At 42.8% G+C, this 25,293-nt stretch overlaps 1 protein-coding gene across 1 annotated transcript in view; it reads right to left on the bottom strand.

Moving 5' to 3' along the window:
- MCM10 (minichromosome maintenance 10 replication initiation factor) overlaps window positions 1-25,293 on the bottom strand; it is a 44,801-nt gene extending 19,508 nt beyond the window's left edge. Inside the window, exons 1-16 of the mRNA XM_032593823.1 lie at window positions 25,214-25,293; window positions 21,439-21,780; window positions 20,551-20,655; window positions 19,812-19,949; window positions 16,754-16,925; window positions 14,973-15,138; window positions 12,792-12,959; window positions 11,506-11,622; window positions 8,779-8,978; window positions 7,379-7,479; window positions 6,479-6,589; window positions 6,277-6,394; window positions 4,588-4,816; window positions 3,234-3,378; window positions 2,486-2,604; window positions 209-322 (exon numbers count right to left, since the gene is read on the bottom strand). Of these exons, the coding sequence (XP_032449714.1) occupies window positions 209-322; window positions 2,486-2,604; window positions 3,234-3,378; window positions 4,588-4,816; window positions 6,277-6,394; window positions 6,479-6,589; window positions 7,379-7,479; window positions 8,779-8,978; window positions 11,506-11,622; window positions 12,792-12,959; window positions 14,973-15,138; window positions 16,754-16,925; window positions 19,812-19,949; window positions 20,551-20,655; window positions 21,439-21,780; window positions 25,214-25,220 (2,352 nt within the window). The 5' untranslated portion in view covers window positions 25,221-25,293. The remainder of the gene's footprint in view (window positions 1-208; window positions 323-2,485; window positions 2,605-3,233; window positions 3,379-4,587; window positions 4,817-6,276; window positions 6,395-6,478; window positions 6,590-7,378; window positions 7,480-8,778; window positions 8,979-11,505; window positions 11,623-12,791; window positions 12,960-14,972; window positions 15,139-16,753; window positions 16,926-19,811; window positions 19,950-20,550; window positions 20,656-21,438; window positions 21,781-25,213) is intronic.

The raw sequence follows: 25,293 nt of genomic DNA, 5'->3' as shown, positions 1-25,293 counted from the left end.
AATGCTCTGCCACCAGAGCCAGGAGGACAAGTCGGCAGGCAGCCAGGCCCTTGGCTGTTGTGAGCAGTTTGGTTTCCAATCTAATGAAATGACCCAGGCAGGACTCTGGTCACAAGACATGGCCCCATATCCCACAATCTCTCTATGTTCTGCTGAGTCACAGCAGCTCAAAACAGAGCCCAAGGTTAGAACCATCTCCCCCACTCACCGTCTTGCATGTTACTACTCGACATTTCACTTCTCTGATGCTTCTCATCTTTTCTTCCATTTGTTCTTTTTTCACCAGTGGCTCAAAATAGCGTTCCTGCAGCTCAGCCTCTGCCTGGAATGACAAGGCACACAGAAGACCTTGTACCAAATCCAACACATACTCAAGGCACCAGTTCAGTAATAATAAAAACTGAAAAGCCAAGCTAACCATTATGAGGACATCTGATAAGACCTCAATGAACTGCAAACCAAAAGACAATCAAAAGTAGACACAAGCTCTTAATTTTCCAGAAAACAGTGGGAAAGCATCCATGACTAAGAAACAGAACATGTCAAATGTAAACCAAAAGAGAATTATTTCTACTGTTCCAATATAGACTCAAGCTATGTAAGGTATTCAGTGCCTCCCCACTTGACAGCCCAGTCTATTCAATACTATTTTCCAGACCAAGCACTTGGCCAGAGTAATCCCTGGTTGTTTGGACTAACAGGGAGTAGGCAGGAGGGCAGAGAGAGATTTACAGCAGAATGTGGTCACAGCTCTGCAGTTGGAGCAGCTGCACAGGGCCCAAGGCCGTTGGTGGCCACAGAGGCAAAGAGCTCAGCTCTGCAGCCTTCCTGGGCTGGCTCGAGCATCTCTCCGGACCACGTTTCAGGTCTAGTAGAATGGTGGGATATTTAACTGTCTCGTTAGTCAGTAGTTTATCAAAAGAGCGGAGTATTCAGAGTACTGACACTAAATAAGGACAGAAACTGTCCCCATGAGGACACTGTGAAAACTGGTGGGAGTACTTTTTTTTGTTACCCCAGTGATTCCTACTCTGCTACTTGCAGGGACCAGGGATGCTATACCTGTGGTGCACAACAGTCCCTCTACATCAAGGGATTCTTCTGACTATTCTAGACGGCACCCATGTGGATGAAAAACCCAGTTATAACTCTCAAACCTAACTGCTTTATAAACAACTCTACAATAGGGGCACCTGGGTGGCTCAGTTGGTTAAGCATCTGACTTCAGCTCAGGTCATGATCTCATGGTTCTTAAGTTTGAGCCCCATGTTGGGCACTGTGCTGACAGCTCAGAGCCTGGAGCCTGCTTTGGATTTTGTCTCCCTCTCTCTCTCTACCCACTCACACTCTGACTCTCTCAAAAATAAACATTAAAAAAATAATTAAAAAAAAATTTAAGAACACTACAGTATTTGTGCATGGTTCAGATATCCATTGAATATTCCAAGAATACAACCGGACAACTCTTCTGTATACAGAAGAACAACTGTAGTTTGTTATCTTCTAAAGGTTCCTGGGTTATTCATGGCTTAAACACACACATACATACACACACACACACACACACACACACACAGTCAAAGAAACAGACCCATGGTATTTAAGCGACCAAAAGACCACACCGAGAGTCTTCATTTCTACTTGTTTCATTTACATTTATCATCCACCCCTCCAACTACTTCTACTTCATTATTTTTCCTGGGATAGTTGTGCCTACACATTTATATAACAAAATACATATATTTTTAATATAACCCCCCGCCCCTTTTCACATTATACGTAGGATATTATACTGATATCCTTGAAGTTTCTAGTTAGGTAATTTATATTATACAAGAATTTTATTTCAGGATAATAAAGGAGCAATCCAAAATGTGAGGCATTGGAAGCAACTATGCCCAATGGGTTGTTAACTACTGATTTACAGTATTTGAAAAGCCAATGGAAAAATATTTGAATGGAAAAAAAATCCCTTCCCATAAGGCAAGGCAGGAAATAATAGCGGTGAACCGCCTAAATGTTACTTCAAAGCCATTAACTACAAGACATTTTTTTTTTTAATTTTTTTTTTCAACGTTTATTTATTTTTGGAACAGAGAGAGACAGAGCATGAACGGGGGAGGGGCAGAGAGAGAGGGAGACACAGAATCGGAAACAGGCTCCAGGCTCCGAGCCATCAGCCCAGAGCCTGACGCGGGGCTCAAACTCACGGACCGCGAGATCGTGACCTGGCTGAAGTCGGACGCTTAACCGACTGCGCCACCCAGGCGCCCCAAGACAACATTTTTATAATACTGAGGCCCATTAAAACAATGTTACATGATATTCTTCAATTCAAGGACAAAGGCAAAGCTAAATTCTATCAGAAATATTCCTGCTCTTCGAAGTCAACTCAGACATATAACTACGTCTCGGGTGAGTCCCACAATAAAAAGTCTCAAGTCTGAAGGTCGTCTGTGTCATCTTTGACCTTTTGGGCTCTTACCTCTCTTAGAACCCCTGTGTGCTTCGACTTTGCTTTTAGAATTTTCTGAAATTCGTCAGATTCCAGGTAGGCAAGTTGTTCTCTTCTTTTTTTCCTGGCAGGCTCCAATTCATCTTCAGCTAGAGCAGAAAGGAAAAACGATGGTCATTACAGAGGAATTTCAGGAAGCCAGTGAGCCTCATGGACTCAGCTACCCCCGTCCTCTCCCTCTCTGCCTAATAGGCCCTTCAAACCTAATTTACCCCACTAGGTACCAACAGAGGGAAACTCTTAAGGAGTGAGGCTGAAAAGGAGAGCCTAGAATATGAGGTATGGCAGATTTGACCACTGAATTAGAATCTCTTCTCCACCTTAAAATAGGAGCTCTGATGACAGGAAACATCAACAAAAATCCTTTTTACAAATTGATGGTAAAATGTCGCTGCCAACTTCAGAGTTTTAAAAATAAAAACAGGGCAATTTGCTAAGAAATTATGCTCCTTTCAAAGCAAATCTTTATACTAATATATCTGTGCAAAGATCCAGTGAGAAACCTTTTTCCAAGCTCTTAGATTGTGCCTAATTTTATTTCAATTTAATGCGATTATAGAAAACGGTCAGTTCCAGTTGTCGAAATTCTATCTAGGTGTTGTAGAGAGGTAAATTTAAGTAAAACAATGACTTTTGATATCAGGGATGGTGGTTATAGTTTAGAACATCTCCTTACAGATGGCTTCATTCCCACTGTTAACTCTGAAATCCACAGTACCTTGAGGAGAAAATGTGTTGTTCTTTTCTACACGTTCCTTCACTTCCAGGACATCCTGGGGGTCCTTCTGCTTCTTTTTAATGCCGTTTGGATCTGTTTTTGTAAGAATCTGACCTTTTGCCCTTAATTTGGTTATAGCAGCTAACTAGAAGAAAAGAGGAGATAAAAATCTTAAAGATGAGACGGGTATCTGTGATCCTAAATCCTTTTTCTAGTTATTAGCCAGTGAATTCTGTTCTCACATACAAATTGGCAAAATAGATCTTCTCTTTGCTTAGCATTATTAACCCGATTATTAAAATTTTAAAGCATGGAGACAGGTCTATGAGCTAATAAATAAAGTTTCAGTTTATTTAAATATCAATAGTTTCATATCAGCTACACTGTGGGCTTCAAAACCCACAGAGGAATCACATAAACATTTTGGAAGTTTGTTTTAGAATCAGACAGAATGAGGGGCGCCTGTGTGGCTCAGTCGGTTAAGCATCCAAGTCTTGATTTCGGTTCAGGTTACGATCTAAAGGTTCATGGGATCAAGTCAAGTCCCGTGTCGGGCTCTGCACTGATAGTGCGAAGCCTGCTTAGGATTCTCTCTCCCGCTCTCTCCCTGCCCCTCCCCTGTTCACACTTTCTCTCAAAATAAATAACAACAAAAAAAGAATCAGAATTAGGATAGAATTTTAGCTCTGCCACTTACTAGTTTGCAACCTTACGCAAGTTAACGTCTCAGTCTTTATAACATGGAGATGTTTTCCTAGGCTGTGTGGATAGAATGAGAGAATGCATGCAAAGCATGAACCTATACATAGAACATGGCATGTGTGCGTCGCTCACAGGTACATGCACAATTGTTATCATTATTATTACTGCAGGTACAGCTTTGGCTTATAACTAGCTTTTGCCCTTCATGTGGTATAGCTACTAACTAGAACAAAGAGAAGACAGGCTCCAGTTGGGGCTCAGGGTGACTCAGGAAGTGGAGAGGTGGGGTTCTGAGCACTCTCGACTCCTAAGTCGATCAGAGTGACTTAGCTCTTGCATAAGAGTTCTTTTAAAGAAGGATTCTTCAAACCACCATTTTATAGTCTTGCCTCAGTAATTCCTAGTTTGTCTCTCTCAGGCCAGTGTTTACGCAATGTCTTTTAGCCGTGTAAGGAATAGCGCTGAGAACGGGTTAACGTTAAATTCATGGCATTATGTTGATACCATCATCACTTAAAATTCCTTTGACTCTGATTATCATGATCAATAAAAAGCTATTACTGTCTTTCCTGGTCATAGATGTATAAAGTCTGCAACTCCAGTCATGTCCTACAGAATGCAAATTCAAATGGTGAAAAAAGATGTCACTTACCTTTTTGGCTTCTGCTAAAGCACTCAGTTTTGGTCTTGGTGGCGGGGACTCATCAAAAAATAGAACATCATCTCCTTCTGAGATGCCTCGTCCAAGCTTGGGCATCGGTGTGGCTGGTGTTCCTTCCAGGCTGGGGAACTCAGCCCCCATTTGTGGAGACCGAGAAGGGGCCCGTTGAGAAGAGGGTGGCACAGCCAGGCTTTCGACCCCACTTGAGCTTTGGAGAAATCTTTAAAGAAATATGCAGTCACACAATGTGCAGACTGGCAGACCGCAGGCAGGGGAGCAGCTGGTAAGTAGCTGTTTGTAAAATAACTCCCCTCCTTTGTCAGTAATTCAGATTAGCACACAGGAAGAAAAACGTTGGCTTTACTAACTCTGGTTTAATTGATTTTTCATAGAATACGACCACGGTTTTACCAATTTAGAACTGATTACTATTTTTGCCAACGAGCTTTCTAGCAAGTGCCTCTACAGAATGCAGCCTTGGGGGCGCCTGGGTGGCGCAGTCGGTTAAGCGTCCGACTTCAGCCAGGTCACGATCTTGCGGTCCGTGGGTTCGAGCCCCGCGTCAGGCTCTGGGCTGATGGCTCAGAGCCTGGAGCCTGTTTCCGATTCTGTGTCTCCCTCTCTCTCTGCCCCTCCCCCGTTCATGCTCTGTCTCTCTCTGTCCCAAAAATAAATAAACGTTGAAAAAAAAATTAAAAAAAAAAAAAAAAAAAAACAGAATGCAGCCTTGCAGGTGAGATGTGGGCCACGCAGGCGCCCCAACGGTAATACCTTTAAAAGGACAGCGCTCCCTATTTCACACAAGGCCACGACTCCCATGTATCTATTTAGCTCGTGTGTATGTAGCTACATGATGCACGCATCTAAAGATATCAAACTCACCTGCCTGAGGCCAAATGATTGCTCGGATTTTTCCAAAGAATTTCCTCTGGACTTTCCTGTTCATGAAACCACTGCCTTTCAGTGGCCCAGATTTGGGACAGTGTAATGGTTCAAACTAGAGCAGAACAGGTGTGAGTCCAAACCTGGCTCCATCAACCACCTGCTCTCTGGCGCTCAGTTGTATCACTCACAAAATGAGGATAAGAGCACCTCACAGATCATGGTAAAGGCCGCGTGAGACACTGTATTTATGCAGGACACAGCATGGCGCTCCATACCCACTGAGCATCTGTGAACCTCGCTCTTATCACTGTTCTGAGAACTTGAGTTCAAGATCCTTTGACGTGTTCACCTTCTGTACCCATTTCTACTTGCTTTTGCCTCTAAAAGGACGCCACTTCCCCTGCCTCATTTTCATCATTTACCTGAACAACTGCAAAATTTACTCACTGGCTTTGCCTGTACTTACGACACTAATTGTGGCAAAACTAAAGAATGAGAGACAGGGAACACGTCGCCCTGCACAAAACCCTCTGCAAGTGTTTCTTTCTCTTCTTCTTGGGATGGTAATTACTATAACCTGTGCCACCTCGTCTCAGATTCTCTGCATGAGTCAGAAATCTAGAACTTAAAATGTTTTCTTCTTAGGTTAGGTTAAAATTGTTTTCAAACTTTCAAACTTAAAAAAAGGTAGCTAACCATCCAAAACCTGAAGGCACACGTTGGAAATCTATTAAGATACTCTGAGAATCCCTGAGATGAGTTATCTGAGCAGAGCATTAAACCTATCCTTCTTACCGTTTCTGTATTTCTTCGGATCTCTTTTTCCTCATCTCCAGCATGTGCTGTTTCTGCTGCTTCAAGAGGGCTGACGCCGAGACAGACTGGAAAGCGGGTTTCAGGCTCCCCGTCAGCCCTAAAACACAAGCCATAGGCTGAGGCGCTCCGAGGGGCCGTGGGGATGCAGTGTGGGCACCAGAGAGGGGAAGGCTGACTCTACCTGATGACCTGGCTTTGGCTAAATGTTGTTTCAAGTTTCTGGCTCCAAATGTAGGCAAGTCCATCAGTTCCCTGAATTCCTCAGAGCAAGACAAGCTTTTCTGATGTATTCCTGGAATATACAAACATCAGCTTTAGAGGACTCTAGTTCAGACAGTTTGAGATCAAGTGATGTCACTTTCTTTGTCCTTTTTTTTACAGTAGGCTCCACGCTCAACGTGGGGCTTGAACTCACAACCCTGAGGTCAAGAGTGCTGTGCTCTACCGAACGAGCCAGCCGGGTGCCCCTCGTGATATCGCTTTTTAAACTCTAGATTCACAACTCAGTTGTTTGTAAATGAAGTAGGTGGAATGCCAAAAGAAAAAAGAATCCTTAGTCTCTAATATGAGACTAGTAGGACTTTGAGGACAGAACAGATAAATCTTATTTCTAGTGATGATTAGAACACCAGTGTCTGTGGGCTCATTTCATACATAACATCTGGCACATGCACAATGGGTATGGTCTGTGCTGGGCCCTCACCACTGTTAGGAACAAAGCCCCAAGTGAGAAGGGCAGAGATGCCATTCTTTGACTTAAGACTTGTTTTAATGAAAAGGTAACTGATGGGTTTGAGCAGGAACCGGATACTATAGATTCTAATGCTGGACATAAGGAGTTAGACCAGACACATCAAGAAAATTTACAAAGCATACCAAGCAAAGACTCAGCCACGATAATATGCTGCTTTTTTTTAAAGATGATGCCAGCCAAGCTTGATTCCTTTGGCTTAGGCCACATCACTCAGGACAGTGATGAGGGAATATTTTTAATTTAGGGTATGGGCCAAGACCATTTTCAATCCTAAAGACGAGATATTTAAACTGCAGAAAGAAATACAGCATCGAGAAAGCAAGTTACCAAGCTTTTGTTGGGCCTCCTGAATGATCAAGTCTGTCCCCTTGACAACCATATTAGTCAGAGTGGTTTGAATCTTCTTTTTAGGAGCAACAGCAGCTGCACTGAAATGACAAGGGTCACCCCCAAAAGGTAAGTCATGACACTTCAATGTTTTGATGAGGTAAGGGCACAGCTGTGTTCATTTATTACAAGCTGCTGGAAGTTTGTCACAGAACTAAGGAAACTTTCCTAATACTGTGGTCCTACAGTGCAGCAGGTGAATGCATTACATCAGGCAATCTGCAACTCTGGGTGAGGTCTTTCTGGACAAGCAACATGGCAAACGAAATAAACAATACTTTCATCAAGTAGTCTGGGAATTAATCTTAAAATGATTGAGGACTATGCAAAAACTCAGGATCTTAACGGGATAAAATATTGTTTGTAATGTTAAAAGTTGGAAACTCCATTAATGTTTACCCACAGGGAACCGTGTTGTCACAGAGTCACCTAAAAGCATACTAAATAGCCACTAAAAATAATGCTGTACGTGTATATTCGATAAGGAAAGGGTTAATTATTTTATGTACGGAAAAAAGTTACTAAGTATAGGTCCATTTTGATCTCATTTTATATTACTAGAAATTTATACATATGGGGCTCCTTTGGGCTGTGCTGTATGCACACATTTTTCATAACACAGCGGTATTGCTTTTTGCAGTTTGGGAAAATACAGAAATTATTTTAAATCTTAAAAACGTGCTTGATGTGGTAAGCTAGGCAGGACGTGAGAGTGCTCTTGCCCAATTTCTGTTAGACTGGGAAGAAAATCTGTTTTGTTCTTGGACCAATGGTAGCTCCCTTGTGCCAGGTCCCCACCTGTCCTCATACGTGCTTCCTACAATACTGTGACAGTGCCATTGATCACCTAGTTTAGGGACTCTATGGAGGGCCTGTGCTCCCCAGAAGAGAGGCCGTGGATGTTTGCCTTGGCAGCACTCCACTCCTAAGGCTTGACTGCTACTGATTCACGGAGTTAAATGTGGATTCCAAGAGGTTTACGAGCTCACGGTAAAAGTCATGAGGGAAATGACTTAAAGGAGGCCAACACTATGATTAACATAGTTCCAGCAGCCATACAATCGCCCCTGACAAAGTTGCACTATGACATCAGAAGCCAAAGGAGAAGCGTGGGCTCCGAGGTAAAGACCATCGTGACACGACTAATTTCTCGCCCCGTGGTCTCCTCTCTACCTGGGCATAAAGGAGGTCCTCGTCTACCCGGTTCCGGGCATTGAGCTATGAAAGATAAAGGCTGTCCAAGTCTCCCAGGACTATTACAGAACAGGACAACCACTGGGATTCTTCTAAGGAGACAAGCAAGATCCCTGTCACAAAAGACGCCCTGGAGAATGTCTTACATGGAGGCCGCGTACGACACAGAAGAAACTCCTCCGTAGTAAAAACCATCCTGACACAGCCGTTCTCTCAGGCCGGTGCCTTTGCGGGCAAACTTCTTTGGAACTCGTCCTCCGGAGAAGGTTGACTGCAGTTCAGCTCGCCTGGCGCTGAGCTTCTTGTACTGGGTCTGGATGTGGTACTGGCAGTACTCACAGTCGTTCTGCAAAGGGCAGAGCAGCGCATCAGGATTAGGGACACACATGGGGGGACAGCATCAATAAACACTGGTCCTTTTGCCCAGCTTCGAGGGGCACTACTCTTTTTTTTTTGAAGTCTATTTATGTATTTTGAGAGAGAGAAAGAACACAAATGGAGGAGGGGCAGAGAGAGAACCCCAAACAGGCTCTGTGCTGCCAGCGCAGAGCCCAATGCGGGGCTTGACTCATGAAACCAGGAAATCATGACCTGAGCCGAAACCAAGAGTCAGACACTTAACCGACTGAGCGCCCCCCACAGGCACCTTTGTGGGGCACTATTCTAGGTGCAGAATCCCCCTTTTGACCTCCAAGCCCATTCCTAAAGGGGAGATATACACAGACTTACTGGAATTACACTTAAAAGCTCTAGTCACATGAAAGAAAAAGTGATACTGTTCACCCCATATGTCCTCTAAAATGGAAGGAACATTAGCTTCTAGAATGAACCTCAAGAACATTATGCCAAGTGAAAGAAGTCAGACACAAGAGGCCATATTATCAGTAGATGGAGGTGAGGGGGTAGGGAAGAGGTTCCTTAATGAGTATGCGGTGTTTCTGTGGGGAATGAAAAGGTTGTGAAACTAGAGAGCGGCTGGTTGCACAAGAGTAAACATGATGGGTATCACCAAAGTGTACATTGTAAAATGGTTAACTGCAGATTGTGTGAATTCTATCTCAGTATGCACTGATACAAGAACACACCAACATCAGCATCTAGTGAAATTTTTCTATGCCTCTGGCTGCCTCTAGGACTAATGCTACTCCTTCAACGAAGGAAAAAAAAGGAAAGCAAGTGCTAACGTTCTACAAGGTGAGCCCTTAGGTGTGGGGACAGTGGGGTTTTAATGATTGTGTTCCTATGTGTAGATCTGTAAGACACTTCACTCTGAGACCTCTTTTTCCAACTCCTTACCTCCTGCTATTCCCTGCACAGCAGGTGATCTGTTAGGCAGGAATGAGGCAACTAATGGAGATGAAACTTGCCATTTAATCCTTTCAGAGAGCTCTAAGTAGCCCCACTTCACCCCCACGAGGACGGCTGTCATCAGAGACCAATAAAGACAGGTGCTGATCGGGACGTGGAGAAAATGCAGCCCTCCTCGCTGCTGGTGAGAAGGTAAAAGCCACCTTGGAAACCAGTCTGGCAGTTCCTCGAAAGCCGAAACACAGGGGTTACCGTTCGACGCAGAAATTCCAGGTATATACCCAAGGAAACTGAAAACATACATCTGCACAGTAACTGCTACATGAATGCTTGTAGCTGCAGTATTCCTAACATGCCCCACTGAATGATGAATAAACAAAACTGATATATCCACACGACGCAGTATTATCCAACCACAAAGAGAACGAGGCAGTGACACCTGCTACAACATGAATGAATCCTGGAAACATGATGTTAAGTAAAAGAAGCTAGACACAAAAGGCATATTGTATAATTCTATTAGTAAAATGTCCAGAAGAGGCAAATCCAGAGAGAGAAAGTAGAGTAGTGCTTACCAGGGACTGAGGGAAGAGGGTCATGGGGACTGACTGCTAATTAGTATGGTTTTGTTTTGTTTTTTTTTTTTGTCTGGGAGGGGGAACAGTACCAAAAATGTTCTGAAATCACATAGTGCTGAGGGTTGCACAACTCAGTATTACAACTACGCAACTGTCCACTTTGAAAGGGTGAATTGCATGGTATGTGAATTATATCTCAAGTTATCATAATTACTATTTTTTTAAAAGCTCTAAAAAAATACAGGGTGCCTGGAGGGCTCAGTTGGTTAGGCATCCAACTCTTGATTTCAGCTCAGGTCATGACCTCGGTCATGGGATCAAGCCCGTGTTGGGCTCCATGCTGAGCGTGGAGCCTGCTTGGGACTCTCTCTCTTGCCCCTCTCCCCTGCTTGCACACACGTTCTTTCTCAAAATAAACGAACATGGGGCGCCTGGGTGGCTCAGTCGGTCAAGCATCTGACTTCGGCTCATGTCATCTTGCAATTCATGGGTTCAGGCCCCACATTGGGCTCCGTGCTGACAGCTTGGAGCGTGGAGCCTGCTTCAGATTCTGTGTCTCTCTTTCTCTCTCTCAAAAATAAATAAGCATTAAAAAAAATTTTAAATAAACAAACATTGGGGAAAAAATGCTCTACGAAAATAAATGTTGGAGTTAACAGACTAAAATAAGGTTTTTAGTGTATTTTATCATAGTGTTTGATCTCTGGCACTACTCAGAATTGAGGGCAACTAAAATTCCGCCTTCCTCATACCTCCTAGTCAGTTGGCAATAAAACAGCACTTTCCTTCCTAACAGTTCAATCCTTCCCGCATCCTTAGTTTTTTAAACTGGCAGTTATTAGCCACACACTGAATTGTCTTACTTTGGTGCTTCCTGTTACGTAGGAAACTCAGTTCCAAGTTGGTCGTTACTGCTACGCTATCTACAATCTACTCCTATTAGCTCCTGTCTTTAGCAGAAACCACCCCAACAGAACTGAAACCAACCAAATTAACAGTCTGTGTACACGGCTGTCCATTCTTCTTCTTTGCTTTACAGGTTCCCAGGTCAAGAGCTTCACCCATGATTAAGATCTTCTGAGGATGATCAACAGACAAACACACCTGCAGAGAAGACACAGGGTGGGACTTAAAAGTGAACAAAGGCATGGCCTTTCATCAGCAAGAATGAGTAAGAGGCTGGTTGGCGGGAATTAGCAAGGCGCTAGCAGTCTATAGGAATTGGAAGGCAGGACCCGAAAAAACAGCTGTAGGCATGGGAGGTAGAGAAGACACGTTCAGTTCTCTATGCGGTAGCCATTATCTCCATCTTTGCTGCAGAATCCGGGTTTCTTGTGGGCTAGCCAACGCTCAGCCTTAGATGATGGATCCTGTTTATTTTCCCAGCATCCCCTGCAGCTAGTGATGGTCATGTGACTACGTTCCGTACAAGAGCCTGAGGCAGGAATTCCGGACAAAAGCAGACGGAGTGGGGCTGGTCCACTTCCTGCCTTCAAAGGTGATGTGAGGGCGAGAACTTCAAAGCCATCCAGGGACCAAGAGGAGAAGGCTGGGAGGCTCACAGACACTGACTGACGTCACTACATTGCCTATGTCGGGCTTATTTATTATGTGAGAAAAACAAACCCCACTGTTTACCATTAAAAGAAATGGTAGGGAAGTTTTTGTTACTTGTAGCCAAATACTTCTGAACCAACAGATGAAGATTTGTTGCCATTCTCTGGTGAAAGGAAAGAAGTAACTTTGCCTCTCACTCTCTGGTATTATATTAAAGATAATATGTAGTAACAACAAAATGATGCTTCTTGCCGGTCAGGTGGAGAGAAGGTCTGCTCCTGTTCACAGGAGATCTCGGTTTGCCCTCCTGCTGCTTGAGAAGATGACCTCACTGATTCTGAGCTGCAGCTACAGCTGTACTAATGAATGGAGCCAAGTCCCCTCCCCTATAAAATCCTGCCTTCTTGATGCAGCCACTGAAATCTATGGAAGAGATCTAAGGAGATCTGAACATAATTCAAAAACACTCCAGGAATCTTGAAACTAGTTTGGAAAGATAAGATTTAAATTATGAAACACTTAAGCGTAGGTAGAAATTCAGAATATTGGTGGGTAAAGAACAAAAAACCAGATGAGGGGAACGTAAAAGTATGACTCAATATGCAGGGGTGGACCAGTCACAAAATGTTTCTCATAAAACTTGGCTAAGCTGCAAAGACCAAAAAAAACCAAAAACAAAACAACAAAGAAAGAAAACCATGGAAACAGATTTTTACCTCCTCAGAACCATCCCTGGGCTTCATGGGGTTCGCGTTGAGCAACCCTATGACAGTACCCTGTTCAGTCTTCCAGAGTTGTTTGTGAACTTCTCCAAACAAGAACAACGACACGTACCGCGTCAGGTCACGGAGATCATTCAGTCGCCAGATACTAAATGTTTTCCCCTGGAACAAATATTTATTCTTATTTTTACTAAAAAATTTTTTGAAAAAATTTAACGTTCTATTTATTTTTGAGACAGAACACGAGTGGGGGGAGGGGCAGAGAGAGAGGGAGACGCAGAATCCGCCAAGTAGGCATCAGGCTCCGAGCTGTCAGCACAGAGCCCGATGCTGGGCTCAAACCCCTGGGGCACGAGATCATGACCTGAACCGAAGTCGGAGGCTCAACTGACTGAACCATCCAGGCGCCCCTTATTTTTACTAAGTTTTGCACAACGGGCTATACTGTCTCCATGTATAAGTGCTCTATTGTGGAAAAATATATAAATATATCCACTCTGAATATATAATCCTGAGAATGTCTGCTAATTATAAATTAATCCTCTCTCTAGGCTTTAGTATTTATTACCTCTCTTTCATTTTTTTTTAAATGTTTATTTTCGAGAGAGAGAGATAGAGTATGAGCAGGGGAGGTACAGAGAAAGAGGGAGACACAGAATCTGAAGAAGGCTCCAGAATCTGAGCTATCAGCACAGAGCCTGACACAGGGCTTGAACCCATGAACTATGAGATCATGACCTGAGTTGATGTCAGAAGCTTAACTGACTGAGCCACCCAGGTGCCCCTGTTGTTCTCATTTTAGAAATGAAGGTGAAGTCAGGCAAGCCAATGGCCCATGTGTTAGTGAAGCCTCTAGTCCTCAGGTCTAAGTACTCAATGGGATAGTACCACCTTTCTAACTACACACACAGTGTTAAAAGGACCACTGCAAGTAGTGGCACTACCATTTAAAAACTTACTGACATAAATTTAGTGGTCTACTATTTATCACTGATGATATTCTTAACAATAATAAAGAAGTATCAGCTCTATGCTATTAAAATCTTTGCCTAGTTTAGAAGAAAAACAAAAGCCTCATTTAATGACAACTGGCTATGTTTAATGGTCAAATTTCAAAAGCATTATCATGGATCTGAAGAAATGTAACTCAAAATGCTGACTGTATCAACAACTTCCACTTTCACAGATTTTTTTTTTTTTTAAAACAAAATAATTTCAATACACAATCAAGCTATTTCACAGAGGCAACCCAGAGTGGATGTGGTTATAGGTTATGGTGAGCCACTGACTGGATTTGAGTGTTCTATTTTCCCATGGATTTGTACAATGCCTTTCAATGTCATCATAGCCACTTATTGACACAATTCAGAACCTAATCAAATGAACCAGACGTGTTCACGTTCAACTCGACAGTAATAGGGCTAGAGAAGGACTCACTAATCTGAAAGTCAACTCGTTGTTGAGGAGGCCAGGCCTTGTAGAAAAATCCAAGGTTGTCCAAGATCTCAATTAAGAGAAAGAAATCAGTAATGACCATGATCATAGTATTTTGAGAGGTGGAAGAGAATTCTGATAGAATCAAAAGCCAGTTCCTTCCTTTAAAAAATAAGCACATGGAAGTCCTCAAAGATTAAAGGTAAACCTAAGTTCACACAGTTAAAGGGAGAATGAGGCTTAGAACCCAGATCTTGTGACTTGCCACACCACAAGATAATCTTCTTGTTATGCCTCAGTCAACTGCGATTTTAGAACTTGTTAGATTTCTTGTAATATTCACTGTGCTCACAAGGACGGCAATTTCAGAATTTCTGCAGTTGCCCTCTTACTTCCAGTCAGGCTGTCCAGAGAGTCTGTGCTCAGCCTCTCCTCCATAAGCGGGAGGACACCGTCACTGGGGCAACCCACATGTACCACAAAAACAATGACAAGTGAGATGCAGCAAAAACAATACAATGAAAAGCCCAAGGACCCTCTACAACCAGATCTTCTATAAGTAGGGCATTCTCCACATACACCCCTCTCAGACAGCAATCCAACAAAGGTGAGGCAATCTGGGAACTTATGAGCAGCTATTTCAAAATGAAATACTGATGGGCTTGGGCTAGAAAAATCAAGAACATGAGTCCCCACTGTTAGTTTGTGATTGAGCAGCTAAGAAATCAGTAAGATGCTTACACTATTACAACTCTGTGGAGTGATTTTCTTCAATATAACCCCAAAAGTCACCCAGTCTATTTCTTCCAGCTTCTCACTTGCCATCTTTTCCTTGAGCTGAGAAAGTCTGATCAGTTTTCGGCCAATCATTTTCTTGTTCATCTCTGTGGAGGACACTCGAGGCCGCCTGGGTCAAGACACCAGCAATTATTAGATTATTATTCTAATAAGAGATTCCCTGGCACTGTAGCAGTTTGGTAAGAAGAGATGTTATGGACAGAGATCTTCTCTGAAGTCTCGGCTCTCAGGGAGGTTTAGTTATGTAGTATGGGCAAAGCAAAGATGGTTTGTTTTTTTAAGTAGGCACCATGTGTGACACAGGGCTCCATCTCACGACCCCAAAATCAAGAGTCGCTTGCTCTTCCAACTGAGCCAGCCAGGCGCCCCAAGGCAAAGATTTTTATGGCAGATAAATAAAAATAAGATAATTCTTAAAGCTAGGTTTGTGCTTCCTTCGATAGAGAAGTGGAGCTTATATAGAAAACAAGAAAGATCATACACTCTTTTTCTTATACATTATAATGTATGTTACAATAGTCTTTTAAAAGTTATCTCTGAGTTTAATACAAAATCATAAATTGAGATTACAAAATAAGATATTTAAATTTCATCAACATTTTCAGAGAACAATAAACCAAGGCTTCGATTAATATATTCTTATTCCTAATGAGACTCCAACAACTGTGTGATCCCCTAAATCTGCAGGCCACTCAGGAGCTCTGGCTGAGTAGTTCTGACTTTGTCTACCCACTTCAATTTATGAGCACAGTGCACTCACACTCGCAACATCTTCATCTGTGGGGGATTTCAACCAAGAACTTGTTGCAGTGGACAGGATTATCTTGGTAGGGGGACGTATACCTTGGAAAAACCTTGCAGCGCCCTCAGTGAGAACCACAGCTTTTACTGTATTCCATGCCACATGTCCCAGGTGTCATTAAAACACTGAGTACTTTCTTCCGATTTTGGAGTATGGAGTCTTTAAATACACATCTACGGTGTGGTGGCACCTACCTGCCTCTCCGCCACCGCTCAGTAACGTGTAATTTAAGATCTTAGCAGTTTTAGTTTAGATTGACAAGGGTTAGGTGTTCTAGGATAGCACCTAGCTACTCAGATGGACTGTACTAAAAGCAATCTGGTCTCAGCGTAAGGATTATTGCCCTGCCCTGGGCTTCGACAGAAGTGTTTGTGGAGCTGCAATGGACTAGTGATGGGGGGCACAGAAGACTTAAAAGTCCAGGCTCTGAACTGAACTGATCCTGGGATGTATTCCTATTTTAACAGAGAATCTTAATCTCCCCACACAACCGAAGCAAAGGACATAAACGTGCCTTGAAAGTTATTAGAAAGAAAAAGAGCGCAGGTATTTTTCTTAACATTAATTACAAGATACTACAATCCCGGTTAAACTGTGAACACCTTTATGTATTTAAAAATAGTCTCTATCACTGTTTCTGATTACGTACACTATTATTTATTTGCCCATTTCCTTTTTACAGATGCATTATCTTTTACTCACCATGTAAACATAAAAAATCTTCTTTAAACATTTCACATGCCAACTGTACTGTACGTTATGGTTACTTTTACTGCCAAGTTTTGCCAAGTTCAAGAGCTGTTGGTGTTAAGTGGATCTGCTGTACAAATACATTGTTTGTAGAAGGCTCAGTCCTCGGGAAGGAGGACAAGGCATCTAGTGGGGCAGGAGAACAGAGTGAGAGGCCTTTACAGTTACTGACCTGAGTCTCAGGCCCGAGAAGGCTTCCACAGAGATCACGGTCTGCGGTTCTCCAGAACTCCTGGGGGTCCCTGCGCTGTGATCTCTGGTCAACCCACTAGGTTTGTTTCCAGGAGTAGTTCGGAGTGGTTGGGAAAGTGTACTTGTCGTCCCTGAAGACGAACTTTTGGGCTCTAAAGAATTAACATAAAAATTAAGTGAAAGGAAAATCACACCAACCCCTACAAAATTTGTTTTTATAGAATTCTTTTTAAATCAATATGCAATAACCAAATTTTGAGAGAACAAAGGAAGCCCACAAGACCATTGCTGTACTACCCTCCAAATCTCTGCAGTGCAGTCTGAAAGAACTTCCTGGGACCATGGAAATGTTTTATACCCATGCTGTCTGGTATGGTGGCCACAAGCCACATGTGGCCATAAGTACTTAAAATTGATTAGTGCTTCTAAAGAAATGAATGCCTAATTTTACTTAAACTAATATAAATGTAAATAATCACACGTGGCTAGTGGTGGCTATAGTACAGTGCAGCTCTGAAAGAGAGTTCCTTTGTGCAATGACATTGAGCATTCCCTATACACAGAGCACTGTGGTAGATTGCATAAGGGAGTAAGAGCCCTCCTTCAGGGATCAATGATTAGTGATTTGTGTACAGATCAACTTTCTACCTGAAGAAAATGTGAAGTTAACTCCCTTTTGTTTCTGGTTTCATCTCATTCCATTTGGTTCCATTTCATTTTATTTACAGGGTGGGGCAGGCGGATCTAGGGGGACCAGGGTATTCTACTGACTTGCTTGCATTAAACATCCCTGATGTGGTTACTATTCTTATTTTAGAAGCATTTGATAATGTTCCTGAAGGTCAGAAAACCTGGATATTTTTCCTTAATACAATTTCACTCTCTCTAAGACTGTGTTGTTTACCCTCAAACAAGACTTTGGATCAGCGCTCCCAAGCTAGGAAGCAGGGCAACCCAAGAACTTGAGAATCTCTAGAAAGCATGCCCATGCCCCACGCCCTCAAAACTGAACTTTGGACACCGCCTAATGACATACTAATGTTAAAGATCCTAAAGGGATGGGTGCCATTCATAAGCGGATACAAGGAATACATAATTTTTGTTAAATAAATATGAACACGCAGGGCTGCTATTCCCTACTACAGAGTCATATGCCACTGCTGTTCTAAAGGGCCTTTTTTTTTTTTTTTTTTTTTAAATTTTTTTCAACGTTTATTTATTTTTGGGACAGAGAGAGACAGAGCATGAACGGGGGAGGGGCAGAGAGAGAGGGAGACACAGAATCGGAAACAGGCTCCAGGCTCTGAGCCATCAGCCCAGAGCCTGACGCGGGGCTCGAACTCACGGACCGCGAGATCGTGACCTGGCTGAAGTCGGACGCTTAACCGACTGCGCCACCCAGGCGCCCCTCTAAAGGGCCTTTTTGAACATACGTGGTGAATAGCAGCTATGTTATCCAGACCATTCTGTCTTAGCTCTTCCAAAGAATTATTTTTTTTTACTATTTAAATATACTTCTTTGAATTTTATTTTATTTTTTAACTTACATCCATGTTAGTTCACATATAGTGCAACAATGATTTCAGGAATAGATTCCTTAGTGCCCCTTACCCATTTAGCCCATCCCCCCTCCTAAAACCCCTCTAGTAACCCTCTGTTTGTTCTCTATACTTGAGAGTCTCTTATGTTTTGTCCCCCTCCCTGTTTTTATATTATTTTTACTGTCCTTCCCTTATGTTCATCTGTTTTGTATCTTAAATTCCTCATATGAGTAAAGTCATGTGATATTTGTCTTTCTCTAATTAAATATTTTTTAATGTTTATTTATTTATTTTTTTTTTTAACTTTTTTTCTTTAATCTTTATTTCTGAGAGAGAGACAGAGTGCAAGCAGGGGAGGGACACAGAGACAGGGAGGCACAGAATCTGAAGCAGGTTCCAGGCTCTGGGCTGTCAGCACAGAGCCCAACGCAGGGCTTGAACTCACAAGCCGTGAGATTATGACCTGAGCCGAAGTTGGATGCCCAACAGACTGAGCCACCCAGGCACCCCTAATGTTTATTTTTAAGAGAGACAGAGAGTGCACATGTGAGCAGGGGAGGGGCAGAGAGAGGGAGACAGAGGATCTAAAGTGGGCTCTGCGCTGACAGCAGAGAGCCTGATGTGAGGCTCGAACTCACAAACCGTGAGATCATGACCTGAGCTGAAGCTGGACGCTTAACTGCCTGAGCCACCCAGGAGGCCCGAGATCTTCCAAAGAATTATTACCATGTGCAAACTGAGGCAGTGCAATAAAATCAATACATAGTGCTTATGAATATTTTTCAGTTTAATTCTACGTGCTTATATGTGGGCTGAACTAGAACGGTGTTTGAATATACATCTCTACTCCTGGCGAAGAAGTCTTTTCTAAAGAATGGACCTTCTGCTTTAATACAACCTCACTTCAAATAAAACCTGGCCATTAAAAGGAATCTGTGCCTTGAACTCACAAGCCTGAAGACTCAATCTCTGGATTGCACAAGAACTCAATCCAGTGGTTATACTTGCTACAATTCAACTACAGGACTGTAGAGCTTCAAAAACATTTAATTCGTTGTTTTAGTAAATACCTACTCTGCACCTGAGGGTTTTCTGGGCACTTTAAGATGCAGAGGAAGATTACAAAATAGAGCATATGGCTCTCACTCCCAAACAAACTTACTTTTCTCAATGGGCAGTTAAGACAGACCCCCAGCTGTCCCCTGCAGGTATGACAGTGCTGAACTGAATTTTAAACAGAGCCAGACTGGGGCGCCTGGGTGGCTCAGTCGGTTAAGCAGCCGACTTCGGCTCAGGTCATGATCTTGCGGTCCGTGAGTTCGAGCCCCGTGTCGGGCTCTGTGCTGACAGCTCAGAGCCTGGGGCCTATTTCAGATTCTGTGTCTCCCTCTTCCTGACCCTCCCCCGTTCATGCTTTGTCTCTCTCTGTCTCAAAAATAAATAAATGTTAAACAGAGCCAGAGTAGCGAAAAACCAGGCAGGCCTTGAGTACTGTACCTGCAGGTGAAACCTTCGGAGTCCGAGCCACCCGCTTGGTTTTCGGTAGAGCAGGGACATCAAGCTCTGCAGCGAAGCACGTTGACTCCTGAATTCTCTGAACTTTCTTCTCCTTTAGAGGGGGACGTGGGGACTTAGCTATGTTATTAAAAGGAAAGAAATTAACAAAGCAAATTTAGAAAGGAACTCAAAGGCTATTTTACCAGCAGCTGAATGCAGAAGTAATGCTATAATTTTTCTTTCTCTTTTTTAAATATTTATTTTTGAGAAAAAGAAAGTATGCATGTGTGCGAGCACGAGCAGGGGAGGGGCAAGGAGGGGGGGGAGAAAGGGGGAGAAAGAGGGAGAGAGGGAGAGGGAGGGAGAGGGAGGGAGAGGGAGAGAGAGGGAGAGAGAGGGAGAGAGAGGGAGAGAGAGGGAGAGAGAGGGAGAGAGAGGGAGAGGGAGGGAGAGGGAGGGAGAGGGAGGGAGGGAGGGAGAGGGAGGGAGGGAGGGAGGGAGAGAGAGAGAGAGAGAGAGAGAGAGAGAGAGAGAGGGAGAGAGAGAGAAAATATGAATCCCAAGCAGGCTCAGCGCTGTCAGTGCAGAACTTGATGCAGGGCTTAAACTCACAGCCCATAAGATCATGACCTGAGCTGAAATCAAGAAGTGCATGCTTTACCCACTGAGCCACCCAGGTGCCCCTATAATTTCTCACTAACAGAGATGCACGTTATTCCTAGAATTACAGTCTGATTACCAGGAGATTTATGCAGAAGGGCTGGACTTGCAGGCTGTGTAATTGTTGCTATTTTTAGCTGTTCTTGTAAGGATTTCATCTGCTCTTGCAACTTCTTTAATTCATCTAGGAAAGAAAAGTATATTGACTTAAGACCCAGAGCAGAAGAAATATCATACATGGCAAAAATGCTGGAATTACTTTTGGTGTCTACTCCCTCACCCTGAAATGCCAAGAGCCACAATATAATCACATACTGAGAACTCACCATTAACTTTTGCACTAAGAGGTCCCTTAGAGAAATAAACTTTGTATTTTCAGTAATCAAGTCTCTAATACCTAAGCTAGTCATGAATTTGTTCTACTGACAAATATCACAGATACATATCCCCAGTTAACAAGTTTTTAGGAATCAAGAAAAGTGATTAGTATTTCATAAACTGAATACCATAATAAATGCTGGTTCTTGCATTAGAAGAAACAGCAAACCACTGAATTTTATTATAATTTCAGAATATATAAGAGACAATGCCATGAATAAGAAAAGGGCACTCCACAAAGCTTCTGTTCAGAAATGGTCTCCTGTCCAAAAATAATGTGGAGAAGCCTGCCATCTTGTCCCTGGCTCCCCATGCATATGAGTCTCTGGGTAATATTTTTCTGTAACAGGCATGAAAGACGTTAGAGCCATTCTGGGAGGGACTAAATTACAGCTGGCCTCTGCATGCTGAAATGCTGGCTGTGAATGTCTCCTCTACTAACTCCCACGATTTCTTTCTTTCTTTTTTTTTTTTTTTTTTTTGCCAAGTCATGTATCTCCACTCTTGACTCAGCAGCTATTTTGATGAAAACTGTCAGGTTCCATCTAGTCTACCATGAAGAGACTAGAAAAGCAAGTAGTTAGGGCACCTTGCAACTCTTGATTACTTTTCCCTTGACTGGGAGCAGGAGCAGTGGGGACGCTGTTTTTAGTTGACTGCGGTGTGGGAACTTCTTCTTCATCTGTTAAGTCCCCCATATCTCCAAAGAGAGCGGCCAGATTTTCCTTTCGGTCCTCAGTCTCTCCCACTTCTCCATCAGCAGGCTCCTCTGAGTAAGATTCACCGTCATCATCTGCATCAAAGAGCTCATCAAATGCATCAGGTTCACGATCTTCCTGGGTCAAGCGGTGACTCTCTTCTGAATTACAGTCCAGGGCTGACTCATTCTCCTCCAGCAATGCAGTCAGCAGAGACAAATCATCTTCCTCCCCTGGGGAAAAAGACGAAGGACAGAAAGTAAACCTACCTGAGAAAAACTGCTAATGACAAGCAGTTAATTAAAACACTCAACATTAATAAGGCAGTTAAAATGGCTCACCATTTTGCCTGGTAAATTGTTGATCTTCTGTCCACCTTTCCTCTTCCCAAGTGCTTATAGGGCACTGGGTGAAGGAGAAAGGGGCCAACACCTGCATAGTGACCACACTGGGCCGTTCACTGGGCTGATCTTTCTCCCTGTGCTACTTCAGCTAGTGAGATAACTTCCTGCATACCAACTTCCATGAAATCCAACCCATAAGGGAATAACTCAAAAATACACTAAACATGCATTTAGGCTTTAATTGTTTGAGGGGTAAAAAAATTTCAAATGTAGAAAAGGTACAAACAACCATATAAAAAGTACTTATATTTCATCAACCAGAATGAGTCATTTATGTTTGCTTCTTGCCTTTACGTTAGATAAGTAAACTTAAAAAAAAAAAGTTTATAGTTTATCATGCCAAATCTTTTTGCAATGTGTATATGGTTTAAGTGCATATGTGAATTTTTTTATCATGCCAAATCTTATCACAGTTCCTAACCACCGCCTCCACACCCTACTGCAATAAGTATCCTAATTTTGGTATATCAGTCTAGTCCATTTTTCAAAATTTTAACATAAATACATAAGTATTCATAATCCATACAGAGTATTTGGTTGATTTATAATATTTTCGGGACACCTGGATGGCTCAGTTGGTTAAGTGTCTTACTTCAGCTCAGGTCATGATCTCACGGTCTGTGAGTTCGAACCTGGTATCAGGCTCTGTGCTGACAGCTCAGAGCCTGGAGCTTGCTTCGAGTTCTGTGTTTCCCTCTCTCTGTCCCTCCCTCACTCATGCTCTGTCTCTCTCTCTCTCTCTCTCTCTCTCTCTCTCTCTCAAAAATAAACAAACAGTAAAAAATAAAATATTTTCATAAATTGTTGCACACTGTAGGTATTCCTCTGTATCCTGGTTTAATTCAACATTGCATGTTAAGACCGACCTGAATCAAAACATACAGTTCTAGTTTCTTTCAATGGCTATATGGTAATTCTTTTCCAATTCTTTCCCACCACAAACTATGCAGCAACCATGACGATGTCTTGCATACGTGTGACAGTTTCCCAGGAATACCTAGCACGAGTGGAATTGTTGGGCTGCTGGGTGCACATTTTCCGACTTGCCCAGATACGGCCAAACCCGCTCCCAAAGTGATTACTCACTAGCACTATGCCAGTGCCACTTCTCCCTAACACCTCACCAATATCTGATGTCACTTTAAGTTTTTTTGCTAGTCTGATGGAGGATTTTAAAAGGCATCTCAGTGTTCTGATTTGCATTTCCAGAGAAATCTCATGAGGTAAAGAATTGTTTACATTTATTGGCCCTTAGGATTTCTTCTTTCTTTCTTTCTTTCTTTCTTTCTTTCTTTCTTTCTTTCTTTCTTTCTTCTTTCTTTTCCTTTTGGTGCCCATTTTTTTTCCCCCTGTTTGGGTATTAATCCTTTATAAAATCTGAGCCATTTTAAGACATTAAGGATATTTCATGCACCGTGCCCCCCTTCAGCTGAAAGACAAGAGTTAAAGTCCAGAGACATCAAGGGTCTGTTCAGGACCATATGGCAACACAGGTCAGCACAGGAGCCTGGCTTAGGATGGAGATCTCTAGGCCAGCAACCCAATATTCTTTGCACCGCTCTACACTCTCTTACCAGATGGAAAAGAGCCAACGCACAAACTCATGGGCTAGAATCTGATGAAAGGGTCTAAGGCTTAAAGTTAGATAATGATCTGCTGGAATTTCTTGCTCAATAATCACTGCAAAACTGGAGGGCACAGGAAGAAGAGGCGACCTGGCTCCCTGTGCTCTGGGTGAGACTGCCACGTTCCCTCAAGGGAGCCAAGAGGCCTTCCTCTCTCCTGTTCTTAGCTGCTGAAGAGAGTACACTTCAGGAAGAGGCTTTGGTTCACACCACTCATAGTTGATGATAAATGTTGCCCAGAGCTAATCTGTGATGCCTCCCAGCCCGGTTCAACTCAGTCACCACCAATAATCCTGTCTTCATGTTATGCTGACCCAACCTCCCTGCTTCATTTATACACTGGACCCTCTTCCTCTCAACCCCCCAAGGATGTCAGCCTATAATCATCAGCTCTCCTCCCCACATCACCCATGATTCCCTGTCTTCTGGAGCATTCCCCTCGGCATATGAATTCTTTCTAGTGTCTTCCATCATACCAACCAACTACCTGATTATCTTCCTACTTATTTGTTCTTATCTTGCTCTCTGTACTAGAATGGAAGCAGAAATGTTGTGCAACCGTGTTTCTCTAGCACCAGTGTTTCTCTAGACCAGATTTCGTCCACACTGGACCAAACTGTTAGCACTGTGCCAACCAAATGAATGTTTATTAGATACAACGGTTTCTTAGAGGACACATACCCATTCACCACTTATTTTCATAACTATCTCGTAGCAAATAATTATACTTTATATTATATTAACCGCCCTGAAGGTAATTTGATGATTTCAGGAAACAGGACGCTATTATTATACCAAAGGTATAATCAATGTCACGTGTTATCACAGTGTGAAGAATTTCAATAATATTTGGTTCTACTTTTTTGAAAAAGGAAGAGGGTAATAAACTTGGATTTAAAACCAAAATCTAGTTTCAGATAATGAGCTCATTATATAACCAGAAAAATAATGCATTTTATTTGTCAGCATCTCTTTACAGCCAACACAATCACTGCTAAGCTACTCCCAGGCTAAGCTCTGTTAATCAGAGTAGCCTCTTTTTATTAGGTAAATATTGTGCATACACCTCTGCAAAATAAACAAAATGAGAAAGGACTACAAGAATTTAACTCACAGCTACACTGAAGCGACTTCAACATTAACTGTGAACTCTGAAGTCAGGCTGCCTGGGTTCAAATCCCTACTGTGGCAGTTTCACCTGGGACAAATTACTAAACATCTGTCTCCTGGTGTAAAAAATATGGCTGCTCATAGGGCACCTGGGTGGCTCAGTCGGTTGAGTGTCCGACTTCAGCTCAGGTCATGATATCATTGTTCACGACTTCAAGCCCCACATCGGCCTCTGTGCTGACAGCTCAGAGCCTGGAGCTTGCTTTGGATTCTGTGTCTCCCTCTCTCCTTGCTCCTCTCCTGCTCACAATCTGTCCTCTGTTCTCTCTCTCTCTCTCAAAAATAAACATTAAAAAGCAAATAACATTCTCTGATTGAAGTGAGATCTTTTCTGAACCACTCAGACAATACTTGAGGGTGAGGTAGCCATTTTCACTATTCCGCAAGTAGGATAAATAACAAGTCCATGGACAAAAGGGTGGTTTTCCATGAAACACACATAACTTGAGACAGCTGCCAGAACTTACCATCCATGCTGTCAAGAGAACAGTTGTGATAGAGAACTTCAAAGGAGAATCCAGTGCCCAGGAGATGGCAGGAATGTCGA

Source organism: Lynx canadensis, chromosome B4 (genome assembly GCF_007474595.2).
Source record: "Lynx canadensis isolate LIC74 chromosome B4, mLynCan4.pri.v2, whole genome shotgun sequence".
Taxonomy (NCBI): Eukaryota; Metazoa; Chordata; class Mammalia; order Carnivora; family Felidae; genus Lynx; species Lynx canadensis.
The sequence above is the reverse complement of the archived record's forward strand: the minus strand, read 5'-3'. Positions and strand labels throughout refer to the sequence as shown.